General features: G+C 36.2%; 1 protein-coding gene across 3 annotated transcripts in view; it reads right to left on the bottom strand.

The window, feature by feature from the left end:
• Nucleotides 1-272: 272 nt before the first annotated feature.
• The window catches only part of LOC150106845 (fibroblast growth factor receptor-like 1), an 89,616-nt gene continuing 68,311 nt past the window's right edge, over nt 273-21,577 (bottom strand). For 2 of the 3 annotated variants that reach the window (XM_090392762.1, XM_090392761.1), the window contains exons 2-8: nt 20,770-20,880; nt 9,259-9,543; nt 6,159-6,242; nt 3,162-3,440; nt 2,198-2,316; nt 1,294-1,537; nt 273-1,195 (exon numbers count right to left, since the gene is read on the bottom strand). In XM_090392762.1, coding sequence (XP_090248888.1) covers nt 873-1,195; nt 1,294-1,537; nt 2,198-2,316; nt 3,162-3,440; nt 6,159-6,242; nt 9,259-9,543; nt 20,770-20,851 — 1,416 coding nt within the window. In that variant the 5' untranslated portion in view covers nt 20,852-20,880 and the 3' untranslated portion in view covers nt 273-872. The remainder of the gene's footprint in view (nt 1,196-1,293; nt 1,538-2,197; nt 2,317-3,161; nt 3,441-6,158; nt 6,243-9,258; nt 9,544-20,769; nt 20,881-21,577) is intronic. The other variant, XM_090392763.1, reaches the window with a different exon arrangement.

Genomic DNA, 21,577 nt, shown 5'->3' with positions numbered 1-21,577 from the left:
TTTGTTTTGTTTAGGATAAGTTCTGTTAGTAGATCTCAAGCTGTTTTGGAAAGGAAAAAGTAAGATATTAGCAGAAATTTACTGTTTGTTTATCGTTTATAAACAAACTTATTGTTTGTTTATCATGTTCGCAATATTATTTTTGTATGACACCACACACACACACGTAGAGAAAAGAGAGAGATAGAGAGGGGGGGGGGGATCAGCTGTTGACTTTGATAAGGCTGTCGAATCTAAATATTTAATAAATCCAGATTATTATAAGACAGTACTTTAATGATTTACTGTTTTAATAAAAACTGCAATTTTACATAATTCGAAATGTTTGAATACAAAGTTTATAAACCACCGAATGTCTTTTAATTATACTGTGCATTTTCATATAAAAACTTAAAAAATAAATAGCTTATAACGTTAAACATGCACATTTAATTATGAACTCCATCAAATTCCAACAATAACAAAAAAAATCTATAAATATTGAATAATCAGTTAATTTAAAACAACTTATAAATCAAAAGATTAAAATCTCTGTCGTGATTTGAAGTCTCATCTTTTCTTCTTGCGCATGTGCAAAAAAAACACGTCTCAAGTCATATTTCATTAAATTCACTGCTGACATTAAAAACATCACATGATATGACGTCATGTATGGAGCAGTTCTTAAAAGAGTTCATTTCACATCATCTCACGCGACATCACATGCTCGTGGATGACGTCATCTAATGATTAACAAATGTTAATTTCACATTTCTCTTCCTCCAATCATAATACAGTTAATTGCACTGTTTTTTGAGCACCAGATATCGGTGTTTTTTAATTTATTTTAAGGATTGTCGATCGAGTGTTAAACTCATTCTCATCAGGAAAAATCACACGCATGCTGTTCCATGTATTCCTGACGTTGGATAAGCTACAGAAGGCATATATATTCTGGAAGATGGAGAAATAATTTCTCTGTTAGATTTTAGTCCACAGTGAGTTCTTTCTTGAACATTGATGAAGGCTTCTTTGCTCTCCAGTGGTAACGCTCCGAGAGGTTGCCTACTACGAATTCTACCTTCCGTTCTTCTATTACGACAATACAACAGGAACGCTATAATAGCAGCTATTGCCACGACCCCTACAATGGCTGCTGCAATTACTATCGGAAACGGGAGAACAGATAACGGCGATGAATCAGAAGGTTGCGATTCTGCAATAGAAATTGCAACAAGTAAGAATGATTTCGTAGTGAATGCAATGAAGATGTAAATTCAAAAGAAATTTAATTCTTAAGAATGCACTACTTACTTGGAAGCACTTTGAGGAAGGCACTCCGGAAACTATAACCCATGGTGTTGGCCCCTAGACAGATGTATTTCCCAGAATCATGCTCTTTGGCTTGTGGTATGATCAATTTGTTCAGGAAGGATCCGTCTGGTTTTTCTAATACTTCGCTGGACAACAGCACGCGGTAATGTTCGCCTTGTACTTTAATGACGTCATTTTGGTCGTCGGAACCGGAAGTTTCTAGATCATCAATTTTTTTGAGCCACTGAAAATTAATTCATTATTAAAATAGCTACGAGATGGCGGTACTGTCTGACTTAAAACGTTTTCCAAACAAATATAATGAGAAACCAAAATATATTATTTATTTTAATTAGTTTAAATTTTTAGTTAAGAGAATTATGTCAAAGAAAATTTATTAGGGAAAACTTTTTTATAAATAGATTTTCCCTTAAAAAAAAGCAGTTGTACAAGGACATAGCCATCTTCACCCTTTAACTAAAACCATACTACATACCTAGATGGCAATTTCTACAAGTAATACGTAATATAATATATAATATAATATAATATAATATAATATAGTACGAAATGAATTTATCAAAGAGAAACTAGAATTTTAGTTAATATAATTTGTTTCGTAGGGAAATAATCAAAAGTTGGACTTTTGAGATATTTCTTTATATTCACATAAATATAATATACTATTTTAATAAATGGGAAATATTTTAAAAATTTAATTTTTTTAAAACTCATTTAACACATCATGTGCACTTGCAATAATGGAAAACTATTTAGATAGTAAAAGGTAATGTTACGCAATAGAAATTTAAAAATACCCAATTTTGTTTTCGTACGCATTGAGAGGATGTTTATCCGCGTACTCCCACAATGTATTAAAGATATACCAGATGGCGCCACTTACTTGAACATGGGGTGGTACATCACTCCGTACCCGACATTGAAAAGTTGCTACTCCTCCGTATTCCACAGTCGTGTTAAGAGGGTGAGTTCCCGTCAATTCAGGTTTGCTACGAACACGTTCTGAAAATAAATGAAAAAAAAAAAAAATCAGTTCGGTATTTATTAATATCACGCGAATGAAAATTTCTTAAAATTACAGAAAGAAAAATGACAATTCTCTCTCTCTCTCTCATCCTTCATCTATCTATCATTTGCTCTCGCTCTCTCTCTCATCATTCTCGTCTCGATTCTGTCTGTTTCCCTTTTTTGTTCTTTTCCTCTTTTTTTTTTTTTTGCTTTTTCATTCTTCTCTCTCTTCCCAATCGCAAGCTATTCCTCTTTCTCTCTTTTATTCGTTTTCACCAGTCGTTGCTTTCTTTTTTTTTCTTCTTTCTCCTTTTATTTCTGTCATTCTTTTCTTTTTTTATTCTTTGTTTAAATTTTTATTTTCTCTTTTTATTTCTTTCGTCTATCTCGTCTTTTTATTTTCTTCTTTCATTCTATATCTTTTCTACCTCCTTCACCTTCATTTTTCCGTCTCTCTCTTCTCCTTTCATTCTTTCTGAAAAATCGGCTAAAACCATTTATTCCCTATATGGGAGAATTGTTTAACTCCTAACTTTTGAAAACTGAGGGAGGGCAAATTCAATCTCCACCGATAGCCAATCAGAGATAGCTGGCCAACTCACTATCACTAATTTTAAACAAACCAGTGAAGAGAGTACAGCAGACAAGTGCTGCCATCTCGTGGTCCCTAACCCTAACGCCATATATTATTGTCCGTAATAGTGTGGGTTCTCGACACAAGAAAATTGGTTCTTTTTGTATATATCATTAATTATTCTTCTTTCTATCTTTCTTCTCTCAATCTCTCTCTCACACACACCGTTTATCTTCATATACTCTCTCTCTTTCTCATTCCTTACCTACAATTTTGAGCGAATAAGTCACGTTCAGCATCCCGTACAAGTTTTTCGCCACGCACGTGTAGTTGCCACTATCAGAAAGCTGGAGGTTTTCCAAATGCAGCAGCCAGCGCCCTCTTTTAGACATGGGAACAAGTTCGGTAACATTATGGCCGTTTTTAAACCAAGAAATATGGGGATGAGGATGTCCGGAAACTGCACATCGGAAGCGAACTGAGCTACCTTGGGGACGTTCGATCAATCCGCGATGTAACTTAGTGATGTGGAGGCGGGGCCTAACTGAAAAGAAGAAAAAAGAAATTTTGAAATATAAGCCAAGTAAATACAGTAAGGAAACAGTGAAGAAAAGTGTTCTTAAAAGTATTCAAACTTATTTATTTTAAAGATGCTGCGTAATTTAGTGGTAATTTTAATGACGTCACAATGTTAATTACAGCCGAAGCAACTGAGGCTATCAGTCCAGTGTAAATTGCATGTGTTTTTCTAGTGGGTTTGCTGCTTTGTGGAATTAAAAGTGTGCTGAAATATTCTGATAGGGTCAAATGTGTCGAAAGAGAACCCGGACATATCACTAAAGTAGTGTTTGAAGTGAGTAGTAAAAATTGATCGCAAATATTTCAATATAATTCTCTTTCTCTCTCAATTTTTCAGATTCTCGTTTGTCTTTCTTTCACTTTTTTTCTTTCTCTTTTCCTCTCCATCTCTGTTTCATTCTCTTTCTCTCTCTCTCTCTCTGATTTGTCCTTTGTTTTCCTTGTTCTTATCTTCAGTTATTTTCTTTTTTCTTTCCTTAGCCTCTCCAGCTCAGTTATTCTTATTCCATCTCTTTTTTTTTTATCTCTCTTTCACTTTGTATTTTCTGATCAACACATTGCTTTCCTATTCGTAAACTCATCCGTAGTGCTGTTCAAAGACACGTATCCTTTGATTTTTAAAGCTTACTTTGAATCTCATCTAGGAGCAACTTTTAAACCGCAGGTGAGTTAGCTGGTCTCATTCAGTGATGGCAAAGTGTTTCTCTTCCAGGAAAGTCTGTTTTTTTCTGCCTGCGAAACAGACAAATCAGACGTAAAACACACCCATTGATAGACATACTAAGCACGGTTCATGATCTTAATTACTAAACCTAACGCTAAATGGTCTCGTGTGCTGTTGGACAATTTATTCTCTCCTTCCTTCATGTCGATATTCGACAATCTGACAGAAACACGTACATATAATACATACTGATATTTATACATTTATTATAAGTTTCTTAAACATTATTTTATTATCAACTTCGAATTAAAATTTGCTTAATGCTACAAAAAAAATATAAAAATTAGTAATGAAGAGTAAGTGTCAAAAAACAACGCCAGGGGCGCTTCTGTCTCCAATTTCTTTACCATTGATGAATAACTTATTTCGATATTTCAAAATTTTATTCCCGCGATCATTTCCATCCAGAAATGTTATAAAGAATACGAATATGAATCTGATTCTCAATAGTAGCTAATCCACCTTTATAACTTTTCTTGGTAAATACGCACAATATAAATGTGGCATAGGCTAACGGGCTTTCGTGGATGAAAAAAAAAATGCAGTTGAAAAATATTGGTGACGGTTTTCCTACGATGAAGAATCCAAACTAACGTATGTTCAATAATGTTCACAGATGCAAGAAAGGGACTTGTTTCTGGCTGTTTGTTGTTCCCATACAACAGAATGTAGATGAGGAGGAAAACCTCATTCAGATGGCACAAAGTGTCGACATTCAAAATCTTTACACCCACCTCCATATTCCTCGCATGGTGGTCTAAAAAACCTTATGCAACGAAAGATTATGCAAAATGAAAAAGAAATTCCAGTAGGCTGAGCTCCTTTAACACTAATAAACTTGTTGAAGACAGATTGGCCTCCAGTCTCATTCCTTCAAGCCTTCACTGGTAGTGGGTCCAGTCTATCAACGAATCCGATCTTTTCAGGAGCGAAGAGAATATGGAAGGCAACTGCATTCATCTCGTGCCTCTACACCCGAACACTCGTATGTATTACTGTCTGTAAGAACGTGTTTCTAGCGAAAAAAAAAAAAAAAAAAAGCTTACATGCTGCTTCTGCCAGAGTTCAATTAAATCAAGAATAGGTTGAAAAAGACTTTAAAAAGTTTCTGTAGTCAGTGACTTGAATCGAACTTAAAATGATCTTTCTTCGGGCTGTTTAGCGCTATGGATGCAAACGCATCCTGACCGAGCTACCATAATTCTTCGACATTTCATCAGTTTATTGGAGATAGAACAAATAGTATCAGATATTCTCGTCTATGAATTTATAACAGTTCACAAAGGTTACGTACATTATTTTCCTATTAAACATGTGGTGCAGTATCGTTGATAACCATCGTACTAAATCTTTGCTGTACTCCTAACAAATAACACGTTTTCTTTTTTTCTTTCTTTTTTATGATCCTGTAATAAAAATTCATTTGAAAACACAATGAACCTCCCTCCCTGCACACACATACACGTCGCTAGAAACGTCAAGCAACCTTTGAATAATCAATTTCCTCACCGTAAGATCAGACGTTGTGGGTCGCTGAATTGATCACTGTAGTCACTCGATTCCGCTAATTTCCGTCCATAAATGCATTAAAAACATTGTTCTGAATGCAAAGTAGACCCAACAACCAAATGAATCCAACGAATAATCCTACACTTCAAGGCATCATTAAACTTCTCAGTTCTTTGTATGATTACACTTTGAATAGTCGATGAGTTATCCAAGCTGACAGCAGCCATTTTGAATATTTGAAATGTAATATTTTCTCGATAAATAATTATCGTTCGTTCAAGTAATGCTATTTCAAATATTTTATAACAGTTGAGAATCGGACCCATCGCCTGACGAATACGATCTGGAAGAAGCATTGAATTTGAATGTAAAATGCTATTAATAACGTTTATTGCTTTAACTCTTAGTATTTCTTAAAGCTATCTTACCTCTTATCTACAGAAATCTTACCTCCAACGGGTTCTTTTGGCTCATCACCCTCGTTATCGGGGTATAAATTTTTATCACTCTCCTCATTTTCGTCATAATCCTCATCTAAATAAATAACAAATATATATATAAACAATAAGTAGAAATTACTTATTAGACATTTTCTTATACTTTTTTCTGTAAGGTGTTTGAAATCTTTTGTCAGTTTTATAGAAACGCTAAGGCATTATGCAAAATTTTGAAAGGGATAATAAAATTTTATTTCAGTTTTCAAAGAATTTTTAAAATAATTAGCTTAATAACTGAATTGTTGGTTGAAAATGATTGAACACCAGAATTGTTAACGTTTGTAAATTTTGGCAAATATTTGAGATGTGGGTAAAAATATACATTTTTTATTTTGCAATTGCTTTGTATATTTTAGTAAAGTAATTTTATGATTAATGCACGAATTTTTTTTTTTTTTTACTTTGATTTTGAACTTTAATGTATTAGTCTATTTTCCAGTCTATTTTCAAGCCCTCTAGTGCTATTTTAGGTAACTATCACACCCAGTCACCTGACCTAGCCACCGGAACTGTTTTCAAGATATTTTAGTGATGATATTTTCTTGCGTTCTGGCAATGGAGCGGATTTTCTTCCTAACCTCGTCATTTGTTAAGTGTGCAGTGTTTGACATTTCCAAAAGTATTCTGTAGCACTTCATCTCGAAAGCCAATAGTCTTTTCTCATTTCCTTTAGCAACATTAAACTCTCACATCCGTGTGGTAAGACAGAGATAAGAAGGGTATCGATGATCGTCTTGCATTTTATTGTCCTTCCAAAGTGGCTGTAACCTCTGAAGGGAAACAGTTGCTTTAGCAACTGTTTCCCTTCAGTGTTACAGCCTTCAGTTTCCCTTCAAGTGTCCCTTCAGTGTCCCTTCAGAAGTGTGCAACCCTTCAGTTTCCCTTCAGTGTTGCACACTTCTGAAGTAAGTGAATCTTTCATCACCATGTCGTCAAGGATTTAGGCCTAGTGTGGCCTGTTCCGGCTTTAGAAGTCATCGTTGAATCGTTTAAGAGGATGTCCTGGTTTTCTTTTTCCTAATGGCTTGTACTTTAAGGCTTGTTTTGGTAATCTTTCTGTTTTCATTCTTTGAACGTGTTCCATCCATTTATGTTTATATATTTTCTATTACTGTTTTTTTTTTATTTTTTATTTTTTATGGTTTAATTCTTTCATAATTTCTTCGTTTCTTTTGTGATCAAGTGAATCTTTCAACTTCTAATATTCCATCATTCACTGAAATCTTCATAGGCCGTGTTTGCCCAAAGACATCATCGCACTTCGGACAAACAGCCGATGATATATTTTATATTTTTCTCTCAATCCTAGAGAGTAAGATTTTTAGGACAATTTTGCTTGGGTGATTGATTAGACCGATGGCTATATAATTGCTACATTATGTAACAATAGGAATAGGAATCAGAACAGAAATACACTAATCATTAGACCACGGTTGATTACTCCATGCATCTCGACAAATTTTGAACAGGCCATCTATAGTAGGTTTTCTCTCTGTTTTCTTAGTAGTTCTGAAGTTATTCCATCTGTGCCTGGAGCTTTTCCTGCCTTCAAAGAATTAACCGCAGCTTCTATCTCTTCTCTCAAAATAGGAAAGTCTCCTTCAAATGTAAATTAAAGATACCAAGAAATTATATTCTTGGTTTAATCCTTTATCCAAGTGTAAACAAACAAAGTTTGCGCTGAAGTATTTTCGGGATTGAGGCAACTCGTGGTAAAGGTGGTATGACTTCACATCTCATGCCTTAGTATCCCATAATGCAAAGCACATCTCCTTGCGGACATGCATTTCAACAACTCCTTCAAATGTCATTTGTATTATCTTCAAGGTTTTGATTATTAAATCAATTGTCTTTTGAAAAAGACGGAAATTAGCAGTATGAAATATTAATTGTTCTCTGATATGAGGACAATTTAAATTAATAAGTAATTTAAATGTACAAAATAAAAAGAAATTTGTGAAATACACATAAACAAAAAGAAGGAAAAAAAATAAAAATAACAGCTCTGAAACTTTTTATTTTTGTCTTAATTTCTGGCGTGTTCCCTAGATGGCGCCATTTCTTTAGTCTGTATATCCCATTTTTTTAAAAGTGCACAGATTTACAGTATTGTATAATGCTGCCTGCTAATGGCGCCATCTAGGGTATTTTACTCGTACTAGAAACGTATTAAAAAAAATAAAAATAAATAAAAAATAAAAAGAGAGAGAGAGCGTTCCAACACAAGTTCGTTTAGGGCTCTAAAGATGATATATTCAATCGCGATCAAACCGGTCTGAGTTTGATTATTTTTACTTGTTTCTATCACGAAGCTTCGTGTAAAGAGTTATTTGCCAATGATTTGTCATCATAATTTCTGGCGTGTGAATAGTGGTTTAGCGTGTGTTTGAATGTTTTGGCAATAACGTATGGGTAGAAGTCAAGCAAACACAAAATAAATAAAGGTTAAGCTAACGACCTTGGTCTGACCTGATATGTTGGGGCGGCACAGCGTTCTATAGATCCGGGGAAGAGCACGACTCCACATAAATTAAGGAAACGACATTTTTTCGGCCTTCCTCTTAAGAAGAAAATTTACGACCCAAGTGGAAGCAGTTGTCGTGCTAGGGGGGGGGGGGGAGTTGTATATAGTTCAATAATAAACGGGCCCACCTTAAAGTGGGAGTGAGAGGCAAAAGGGGAGGAGAAAGACGCTGGTAGAGATGACTTAATTTAGAACCTCTTAGTGCGCGAAATGTTGTTCAAGTATGCAGACGAAGCCTCGTGAATGTGTCTACAACCGTTACGAGCCAAAAAAAAAAAAAAAAATTCTGGAGGTGCTAAAGAGACTACTACAGAAAATGTTCCCGGATGTCATGGGGAAACGCATTCTGATGAAAGCATTAACCAGAGCGACAGTAGTTTGAAGGAATAAGCAGATGGCGATACCTACACCGTTCGAAAGACTTCATATATCCTTCAAAAGAAAGTGCAGTGCCAGTTGGGTTTTTTAAAAGCCACGAAGTTTGATATACATCATTTGTAGCATTTTTTTTTAAATTATTCAGACTTACCTAACACGATTAAAGTGACGTTGACTTCCACACTACCAAATCCATTTACTGCTCTACATATGTACACTCCTGTGTCTTCTTTGACGGTTTCTTTAATTCTCAGCGCACCACTATTTAAAATTCGGAATCGTTGACCCCCAAAAGTTGTTAAGGGTTCTTTATCTTTGTACCATTCGAAGAAAAGTGTATCTGGATCCGCATGCACCGGACAAGGAAGATTAGCAGTAGATCCGGCTGGAAGTACTTGCTGTTGATCGTATGATTGGTGTAGTAATTGAGGAGGACCTGAAAATGAAAAATGTCAATGATTAATTACTCCTAAGGGCTATTAAATCAAGTCCTGAGATAAATTTTATTTATGTCAGAACTTAATCTTGATATAAATCTCGACCTAATAAACTGGTTAATCCTTATTCCCGTAATCTCATATGTTTGTATATTGCGTGTGTTCTTTTTACCGAATTGCAGGATGAAAAACATTTCCACCCCATATGAGACAGGCTAACTCATCACCTTCAGTTGAAAAGTCCATCTTCAAACTCTGTCTTGGAAACGAGTGTTTGATATCCACATTCATTTGCTTTGTTCTTATTTAATTTCTGCTCTTATTTATCTTCTGCCAGTCCAATACGATAATCCCAAAATATTGTTTTTCTGGTTCCTTTTCTTCACTAAATGGATACGAGATGTCTTCTGTTATATCGATAGTTAATATTATGCATTTAAATGTAAATTCTATCCCTTTCACATCAGTCTGTTTACAAAAAACAGTCTGATGCGAAACCTCCTTTGATCATCCAGATCTCTTTGCGATATGTTTTTTCTATCGCATTATTTTATGAAATGAGCGAAATAAACATAATCGGATAACTTCGTTTGTCATTGGTTGTGAATCATCACAATCACGTGCCATCCAGTTCACATGAATTGTAATTTTCTCCCACTGACAGCGCCATATTTCCCCTGTTGGTCATTTTTTTAACTACTTTTTTTTTCTTTTTTTTTTTAATTGTGAAAATCTCTTCTCCATGATCTGGTTAGGGTACCTACTAAGTTTGAGGTTACTTCGTCTACTCGTTCTCTCTACAGATTGCTCGGAATAGGGGTACTTTAATGCGAAACACCCTGTAGAATCGCAGTTTTATTTAATGATTGTTTAATCCAATTTTAACTATTATTAGTAAATATCGTGGACGCCCTTTTGATTAAAAATTGAGCTCTCTGATCTAAGCAATTCCTTCCCCCCCCCCGACTACCAAGACTGTACTTATGCACAGGCACACGAGGCTTTATCTAGCTAGGGGCCCCCGAAATATTAGGGCCAATTTAAGAGTCCCCAAACAATTAGATTTAAAATTGAAAAATTAAAAGTGTAAATAATGAAAATTGAACATTAAAAATGACTGTTTTCTGTTAAATTTCCTACATCGCTATAATACAGCTCAAAAAAAGGAAGTCAATATCTAAATAGATCATATCTCCTTTAAAAAAAAAATGCAAATACTATTTATTTTCGTAATACTACTTAATGTTACTATTAACATTTGTATTGTCTTTACTTAGCATAAGTTTTTTTAATAAACATAATAAAAGTTTATATATATTGATTGTTTTTATTTGTCTTTATTCATTTTGTAACGGGGGGGGGGGGACACTCTGGTGTCTCGGGAAAAGTGTAAGGACGGCCCTGCCCACTACACAATTTTCCCCTTACGTACACTGCCTCTTCATATCTTTATTATAAGCCGCTGTTACAAAACACTGGTTCATCAAATCACTTTATTTCCTTCTACATTTCCCTGTGCACTGTATTCCTTATTTTCTGTAAAAAAAAAGTCTTTTTTTTCCCTACACACACAATGCATTTTAGATTTCCCTACCTGCTCATTTATATTCAGTGCAAATAATAATAATAGCGTTTGCAGTTATTTTTTTAAATACCCAGACTTTTGCCTCAATGACTTCAAAGGTTCCTTTAAACCTTGATTTATCCTTTCCATCTGTCTAGAACTGAACCCTCTATTTGTAACGATTATGTCAAAATGTGATTGTCTGTTTGTTGAATCCACTGATATCACTGTTTTAATTTCTTTGCTTGCGCAAGATTCACAAAAGGAAAGTAACCTTAAATACAATCTCTACATTAATTACAGTGTTTCCCCTTAATGCCTTCGGGAGTTTAAAAATCACCCAAGGTATGTGTACACATACACGTAAGAAAGACAGACAGATAGAGAGAGAGAGAGAGACGTACTCAGACTGTAATAGGTATAATTACGGGTGAAGGATGTATTTAAAACTGTCTGGTGGCGAGGTTATTCAATTCGTTTTTGAAACAGGTAACCCCGCCCTCCAACATTACATCTGTTCCCTCCCGTGTTTTTCGTGGTACCTAGAGGGATGGGCTAGCCCCTGCTTTGTTAGTTTCTTTTTTCTACCGCCCTGTCGTCAGATCGCTAATAGGTCTAAGTGGATGTCGCTGCTTGTGCTAATGATCGTGTGCAACATAATTCTGAATTTTAATAGCCCGTCATAAAAGGTAAAACCAACAGTTGGTTGCTATAGTTTCAGGCGAGTTTGTCTTATGACTCTTTACAAGACTGTTAGGATAGATTAAGATGGAAGCCGACAAGCTCTTTGAATATCTCATAAAAAAGGTATATCGCAATGTAAATATCGAAACAAAGCTGTTTTTTTTTTTTTTGTGAAACTACACATAATACAAGTTATAAAAATTCAGCTGTATTGTAAAAAAAAAATAATCAGCAATTTTAACAATATTATAGTCTTGTTTGAAAATTTTTGTAAACCGCGCATGCCTAGTAAGTGAAATGATGACATCATAGTTTCCATCTTTACATCAGTCGTTTTTTTTATTCAGCGAAATAAGCTTTCAAAAGGGAGGCGGTATCTGACTCAAGTCGAATGTATGGCCATTCGACTTGAAAGAACCAATCAGTGCGAAATTCATCGCCACTGTTGATGAGATGTCTATTGATGCGATCCGACTTATCAAACATATAAGGCAGAGTGTAAATTATATTAAAAGCTTGTATTTTGTTAAAGAAATGTTTGATTTACAAAGTACCAAACAAAACCTTTGGAAATAAGCCTCGTATTTCTATTCCCCCTTTAAAATAATCCTTCATCGACAGACTTTTTTAATCTCCTAATAATCCATCTGACTAATTTAAAACTATTTGAAAACGTGTAAACACCACATCTGGCCCGTTATGTTGCATCTTTCAACTCATCGCCATGCATCTCATACACCCAAAGATGCATCGCTGAATGTATCATTACAAAGAGAAAAAAAAAAAACACAAATATCAGTTATAATAACTTAAAAAAGAATGAGATAAATTAATATCAAATGAGTTTGCCTTTCAGTGGATAAAACTCACTCATGTCGAGGTTAAAACGATCTCATTTTAAGACAGATGAATGACGATATATATTTCCCTCTTTCTTTAATAATTGCTCTTAAATACTTGTAAACACTAGAACGCCACTCTCATCAGATATTCCCAGGGACTTTGTCCCCTTTTTTGAAACTATAATTTTATGTTAAGGGCTTTTTCGATATCCAATGTAAACAGCTCTCGCCTTGTAAAAGGGATAGAAGGAGGGGGGGGGAGGAGAAGTGCCATAACTAACTCGCATTAAGTTTGAAAATCACCACCAGGTGTCATTAATCAAGGGATCACGTATATCCCCCTACAAGAATGCAAGGGGGACAAAGATACCATTATCAAGAGCCAGTTTTCTTCCATTGATCCGATTAATGTAGCACACACACTAGAAGAATATTTAAAGTTCATTTAAGTCAATTCTTAAGAAGCCCATGCACCATAGAAACCCCCCCCCCCGGTCCATAAATCATGTTTAGTACCTGTGAGAGATAAGATCGGGAGAAATTATGACAAGAAAATATTACCCTTAATTAAGATGAACACAAGTTCCATGAACTTAAGAAAAAGACGTGGAAGGATATCTAAATAACCAATGCTTTGCATCCAAGGATATCAAATAGATCCGATGGAATCTTACTGCAGTTACCATTTCTGAAAGTCCTACAATGTCATTAGCACGTTGATATCAACAGTTTTTGAATTTGCAGCGCCTCCTACTGATATAAAATATGGTATCAGATTAGTGTTAATCTGTCACCAAAATTTTACAGTTTTGTATTAGTTTACATTATCTTACATTAAATAATGCAAAACAAAATGTCGGAATTTTTCGGAAACTTTTTTTTTGTCATAAAATTCTAATATAAAAGAATGTTTTCTTCTTATGTACAAAGAAACATATAACAGGAAGTGACGTTGGCTTTCGGACGCGAACTATTGCATCAAAGAAGAAGCAATAATGGTTGTGATTATCGTCTATTTCATAGTTTCGATGGCAAAATTTTCTATATTAAAAAAATGGGGGGGGAAGAGATTTCTTACCTAATACGTTTGTCTGAATTATCATTGATTTTGTCATTTGAACAAACATACACAAAGAAATGTAAATCTCTCATTTTCTCTATTTATATAAAGACTTTGTTCAGAATTTCTTATAAATAGTAATGTAACTTATATTATATTTCTAGATAGTACACAATATTGTAAAATATTTTATTACTTTTAAAACAAAATCTAAATATATTAGTAAGCCTTTAAAAGTTTCATATTAAAATATTACAATTAGTTTATGATTCAGCGTTATAACTTATAATGACTGGTGAATGCAAATGGCGGCTCGCGTAGCGTATTAGTTCAGTGCGATAGTTTTGAATGATAAATGATATATATATATATATAGAGGTAAGCGTTTTTCATTTTCTGAAATTTCATATGCTATTGATTTGCGCATTTAGCTAATCGCTCGATATTGCTGGCAATCCTTTTCATCTGCAATATCCTCTACAAAATTTCTGCTGGCAGGTCTCAAGACCTGCGGGATTTCTAATTGCGATCATAAGCAATTTTCCAATCACTACCTACTAGATATAACATCAAATAAAACAGACATGGATAATATTACACACAGCCGGAAGAATCCGATGATATGGAAGGCGAAGCGGAAGAGATCAATGACACATCCATCTTCCCGCCCGAGAGCCTCAGTCAGACGGTCTTCACAGGAGAACAGACGGGCAAGAGACGTAGAATCGAGGATGATCATGTGGAAAACGAAACACCCTCACAAATAGTCCCTGAAAAAAAGGGAAAAGGAAAAACTGTGGTCCATTTTTCCTTTTCCGTGAGAAGGAAAAATGGACCACAGTTGCAAGAAACCTAAGAGAACATCAAATTGGATACTCCTGGGCCAGAAACACCGACGAAGGTGTAAAAATTCAACCAACAACAGTCACAGACTACAGAGGAATAACAAAAATGATGGATAACAACAAACTACAGTACCACACCTTCGCACTAAGCAGCGAAAGAAATCTAAAGGTTGTACTGCGAGGTGTCACCGAAGGCATTACCTCCGAGGAGATCGCGGCTGACCTTACCCAGCAGGGCCCAACACCTATCAAAGTCAGCCGGATGTACAGATCCGATAAACAACCGATGCCAGTAGTATTGGTTGAGATACAGAACACACAAAGACAAATTTATGACATAACTGCGGTCTGTGGTCTTAAAATATCAACAGAGCCACTCAGGAAATGGACCAGCAGGGCAATGCCATCGTTGCCAAAAGTTTGGCCATGCCCAAAGACTCTGTAAAGCCGAGTTCAGATGCCTGAAGTGGCGAGAAGCATCAAACCATTACATGCACAAAAGCAAGAACCACACCAGCCAAATGTGCCAACTGTGGAGGTCCCCACCCAGCAAACTACAAAGGATGCAGCCACCATCCCAGAAATCAGGGAACTACAAGACCCGTCCAACCTCCCCCAATCTGGACCACCACTCAAAGCATCTCTGTTGCACAGTCATCAAACCACCAAAACCCAATCCATAAAAGTCAGGAAAGGGCTCAACCTTCCACCAAGACCTATGTAGAAGCAGCCCTCCCAAAGGACACAATACAAAGCAATCAAATAGGCTCCAACATCACAGCAATACTGACTGCTTCGCTAGCCACTATGCTGCAGGAATTCAACAGAACAAACCCAACTCCATCCTTCACAAAGAGATTCCTGCAAGGAACCCATTCCATACTCACAGCACTCAACTATGAATAAAACAAAAGTAAAACCTAACTCGCTTCTAATTGCAGCCTGGAATGCCAATGGCCTCACCAACAAAACATTAGAACTACAGGAATTCGCACAAAGACACAACCTGGACATAATGCTGATCAACGAGACCCACCTAAGACCTGCCAACAACCCAAAAGTGAGAGGATACACAATATACCGAACGGATAGACTCAGCTTCAGAGGGGGAGGCACTGCCATCTACATCAAACCATACCTCCACCACAATGCTATATCGAACCCACAGACTACAAACCTGGAAACCACAGGAATACAAGTCCACACAAACAATGCTGGAAGCCTCAAGATATTTGCTGCCTACAACTCACCAAGCAATCCTCTACTGACAACAGACCTGGATGCAGTCCTCGGCACCACAGACCCCACCATCATAGTAGGTGACTTGAACGCCAAACACACAGCATGGGTCAGCACCACCAACAACAGAAGTGGTCGCTTACTACACAACTATTCAACACTTAACTCAGTTGTGGTAGCAGGACCCACTGAGCACACTCATTACAGCCCTCATGGCAGATCAGATGTACTTGACATAGCTATCCTTAGAAACATCAATTATCAATATAAACTAGAGACGCTCAATGAATTATCATCCGACCACAACCCAATCCTGATCAAACTTGGCACACAAGATCAACTGGCCCACCAGCACACCTTCATATCGTGGGATAGGCTAGCTAAAATCCTACCAGAATACATTGGTCCTGTACCAATCATCCACAAAAAAGAAGAAATAGATGAAGCAATAAGCAATTTAATAAGCCAAATTAAAAAAGCACTAGAAGCAGTCACCAAAACCACAACCAACCACCCATCCGGTCGGCTCCCAGAAAACATAATGGACCTCATCAGAACAAAAAACAAAGCCAGGAAAAGATACCACAACACAAAAGCCCCACAGGAAAAGAAAACTCTGAACAAGTTGAACAACCAAGTCAGAAAAGCACTTCAAATCCACAGGAACCAGGATTGGGACAATAAACTATCATCACTCAGCCCAGAAAATCACACAATATGGAAATTTCTGAAGATTCTGCGCACTAAACACAATCCCCTACCGCCCATGCAAACTGCTCATGGAACGGCGCACACGGATAAAGAAAAAGCAGAAGCAATAGCAGAAAACCTAGAAAAACAATGCAGCCCGTCATATGATAATATAAACATCACCCACATATATAAAGTCCACCAGCAGGTCAAGCCTACCTTAAGTCAGTCCGAAGACAAACCAGCCAGCATCACCCCCACTACTCCAGTTGAAATAACCAACATCATAAAACATCTAAACAACAAAAAAGCTCCAGGGCCAGATGGAATTACTAACAGAATCATCAAATTACTTCCTAGAAAGGCTATTATGCACCTGGTTAACATAACCAATGCAGTACTGAGGATACAACACTTCCCCACTGCATGGAAAACAGCAGACATCATACCAATAAAAAAGCCAGGAAACAATCCGCAACTCCCGCAAAGCTACCGTCCAATAAGCCTGCTTTCCAACCTGGGAAAGATTGCTGAAAAAATTATCCTTTCAAGATCACAAGAAAATTCAGACCAAATAGGAATAATTCCAAACGAACAATTCGGCTTCCGCCGTATGCACAGCACAGTGCAACAAATACACCGACTAGTGGAGCATATCACTCAAGGATACAACTGGAACCTTCACACAGCTGCAGTTTTTCTGGATATTGCCAAGGCCTTTGATAAGGTATGGCCTTAAGGATTACTCTATAAACTCATTCAGGCCAACATTCCAACAAACCTTACCCGTCTAATAAAATCATACCTCACTGACAGATCCATGCAGATAAAAATAAATGGCACCATCTCAACTAGGCGCAAAATCCTGGCAGGAGTACCACATGGATCTCTTTTGGCTCCTTTAGTTTTCACAATCTACGTGGGTGACATTCCACAGAACCTGAGGACTACCATCACAGCCCTATATGCTGACGACACAGCCATAATGACAAGATCTCTCCGCCCACACCTGGCGATCAGTCGTCTCCAGGACACTATCACAAAGCTAGAGAAATGGTTCTCCGACTGGAGGATACAAGTAAACCCGTCAAAATCTCAGCTATACTGTTCACCAGACGCAAAGCCTTCATCCAAGATGATATTGAACTTCTCGGAAGAAAGATACCATGGCAGACAGAAGCCAAATACCTTGGAGTACAGCTAGACAAAAAGCTAAATTTCAACAGCCATATCAAACTCATAGGCACAAAGACATCCAGAACCATAGCCCAACTCTATCCCCTGATCAATCGCAACAGCAAATTGGATAAACGCAACAAGCTGTTATTATATAAGATGGTAATTCGACCAGTAATCACATATGCATCCCCGGCATGGAGTCACACATCCAAATCTAACATCCAGAAACTACAGAGGATACAAAACAAATGCCTGTGGATGATCTTAGATGCCCCATGGTTCGTCAGAAACACCCAGATCCACAGAGAAACCGGAACCCCTGACATCCGTTCTCTCCTTCATGACCATGCGGAAAAGTTCTTCAGCAAGGCACATTCTCATCCTAATCCACTAATCAGACAAGCTTCCAGTTATAGTGAACATGACTATCAAAAACACAAAAGACCCAAGGCAATCCTCCTTTCAGCAGAACAGAGCTAACTCCATAGTTCACAAAGTGCGAGCATAAGTCTCACAACCTCCCCCATCAAGCTTCTCCATACAGATAAAGGGGAAAATAAAAAGCGTTTTATGCTTCACCCAGCAAGCCGGTAACGTTGTTGTTGTTATAACTTATAGGTATAAAAAAATAATTTCCTAATTTTTCCTTCTACTTTCCATTTTGAAGAGTTGGAGAAACCTTTTAGAAGTTGTACACATGTCCATACCATTAACTGTTTTTCTCTGATTCTTGTTATTAGTGAAATATGATAGTATAATTCTTCTCTGATCTCCTGATTGGGTTTCATTTTCAGTCCATGATGATTTCTTTCTTTTTTTTCCAACACTTGTTTTTAAAAGTCTGTCAATTTTTCTTATTTGATTGATAACCAAGTCTGTACCATAAAGAACTGTAGGGATACCACTGAACTATATATTTTGATTTTAAGTTATTTGGAGAGATGTATATTCTTTCATATATTTGTAAGTTTCGTCATAGTAGACCACCCTTGATTTATTCTGTGTTTAATTATTTCTACATACACCGCCTGTCTGTGCCTAAGTAATTGAATTTTTTAATCCGGTCGAGTTCATTTCCTTCCACTATTCTAAGTTAAGTTTTTCTCCATTTCTGCCATTATTGTGGTTTACAGAAATTTATCTGCATTGCATAGTACAAAGTTTAAATTTTCTTTATTATCTGCAAATAATACTATATCATCTGCATATTCTATATATATAGATGTAAAGGAGAAAAATTATTAATTGAAAGAATAGAAGCGTTATTATACTTTAGAGGCAAAAAGGTCAGGAAATAACCATCGCAGTTCGGTTCTTGATCAAGAAAAATTCGAGGAACGATATCATCAACTGATGATATAATAAACCATACTGACAAAGAAACTAAATACTTCTAAGCTGATATTTAGGCCACAACTGTTCAACAAAGGAAAAGATCACTGCAAAATCAAATCACCAAGGTGAACATTAATGACAGAAATGGTGCAGAAGAACTAGATGAAAGCTCTCGATGGGGGATTGAGATTAATCGAATTCAATGAAAAAGAAAGTCTTTATATGATGGAATTCTTTCTTCAAATAAAAACCCTTTTTCATATAGAACCTTTAACATTGGTCATACACTGGTCTCTTGAGAAGTAGTAAACATTCAAATAAACTGCCTAAAAATAATAAAAATGATTATAAGAGTAAAAGAAAACATCTACAGCATGCAAAATAGAACAGGGTTTGAGAGAATGAAATCCTGGTTGAACTCCTAAACCAAGGTGGGGCAGTGATCTACGAAATTTTGGTCAATCTTTTCTAATTTAGTTAAATGCTCTTGGTACACCAAAGGGTACCAAGAGCATTTAACCATGCTCTTGGTACCCTTTGGTGTACCAAGAGCATGGTTAAATGCTGCTTCATTATTCTGATACATGAGGGGGGGGGGGGAATTAGAAGAAGAAGAAGTATCGACCAATTCATTTACTATCGGTCATTATACACAAACTGTTTACAAAAGTCTTAATTCGTAGGCTTTGTACAACTGTAGATCTTGGCACATCATTTGTACGACTGTATTCCACATTTAGAGACAGTTAAGCTATGTCTAAAATAAAAATAAAATTAATAAACATTAGTGTGTTCGAAATGTTTTAAAATCCCCTAATTGACACGTAATAAGTATATCTAAACATCTTGATATAGGTGGCGCCAGTATTTTCTTTGTTACAACACTGCTATGCATGGTATCTTCCTTTATTAGACCTCGCTGGCAGAGAGGACCAAATAAAAACAAATAAAAATAAGCGCTGGATTTCTTAAAGACTCGTATTTCCAAGGTTATCTTGCCGCATACAGAGTTGCACTATTTGTACAGCTTGGTGTATCTACGGTGTAACGAATGCCAGGGATAGAAAGTAGGCTTAAGTCATGAATCATCCCCCCCCCCCACAACTCACATTTTCACATTTGAATTATTTGATTTGAAGGTGTTTACAGGGGGGAAAAAAATCGGATATGTATCCAAGGAAGGATGTTTTTATTTTTATTAATTTAAGAAACATGTTATTAACTAATCTCTGGTTGACTTATTTGTAGGGTCGCATCTGGTAGACGTTCTTTTCAACACATTTTGCTCCGTCAACATCTGCTGAACTGTTGTTGCTTCATCGATGAAACAGTTATTCCGTATATATAAGGATGTATCCTGTACGGGAAAAAAAAAAAAAAAAAAAAAAAGAAAGAAACTGCTAAGTTCAAAGTTACCCCTCATTTGAAGTTAGTTTTACGGTTGCATCTTTTCTCACCTTAGCTAATGTGCAGAGTTCGAGTACAGGGGGGAAAGAGCGTGCGTGTGTGCGTGTGTGTGTTTACACAAGAGCCCTAAATCCTACCATAAATCAAACACCTTCTGAGATACGCTCTTGTCAGCTACTGCAACGATCTACAACAGTAAATCACCTTGCTGTATAAGTACACCGAAGGAGATAACAGGTGGGCGAAAATAGTACAACACGCAACTGTATAACTGAAATAACAATTACCTTTTTTCCATTTAAAAAAAACCTTATATATATTAAAAACAAACTAATTCTGATAATTATATTACTTTAAAAAAAAAAAAATACTAAACTTACTTTGCCCACCGGCAGAGGTCACCACCTTCAGCAAGCATGCGTAGACCAAGATAAACTGTTTACCGGAAAGTAATGACGTCATCCTTCATGCTGCCTGGTATCGGAAGAAACCTAAAAAATAAGGATTAGGAATATACATTGTGGAGCAGCCATTTGATCCTCAATCCCTCCATCATGTACATTACTATATGTTGTCATAGCAACTTTATCACTGTGTTACAGAACTTGCGATAACAAACAGTGGTAGGCTGTTAAGAGCATTATAGATGGTTACTATAGCTACAGTAATATTCATTGAATAAAGACCACCATGCGCTTTACAGTTAAATAGATCGGGCAGTGTTTGGGTTGTTGATTATTACCGATTTTTAGTGGGGGTAACGACCAAGAATTTATCAAATTAGGATTTTTATTCACATATACAATCCTGCATAAGATAAATAAAGGAAATGTTGAAGGGAATAGTATAATATACAGATAAATTGAAGATTTACCATCAGAACTAGGACAACACAAGATTGACAGACGATGTATGAATACAATTAAGTTATTTGAAAATTAATACTTGATTTTGATCCTTTTTATAATGTAATTATCACACTATACCACAAAACGACTTACAAAAGAAAAGTAAAAATACTATCGACCCCCATCTGTACGTGATTTAGTAACATCGAATCCTTAACGCCTCTGCATTGCTGGAAAAAAAAAAAGTCATGTAGAAAAAGGAGAAAATTTATGATCAATAAATTGTCTTTTTTTTTTTCTCTGACACTAAAGAGAACATCGACCTATGGATGGCAAGAGA

This window comes from Typopeltis vanoorti, chromosome 5, assembly GCF_054136105.1.
Source record: "Typopeltis vanoorti isolate ZY-2024b chromosome 5, IOZ_Tvanoo_1.0, whole genome shotgun sequence".
Lineage (NCBI taxonomy): Eukaryota > Metazoa > Arthropoda > Arachnida > Uropygi > Thelyphonidae > Typopeltis > Typopeltis vanoorti.
This window is presented reverse-complemented; position numbering and strand designations above follow the sequence as displayed.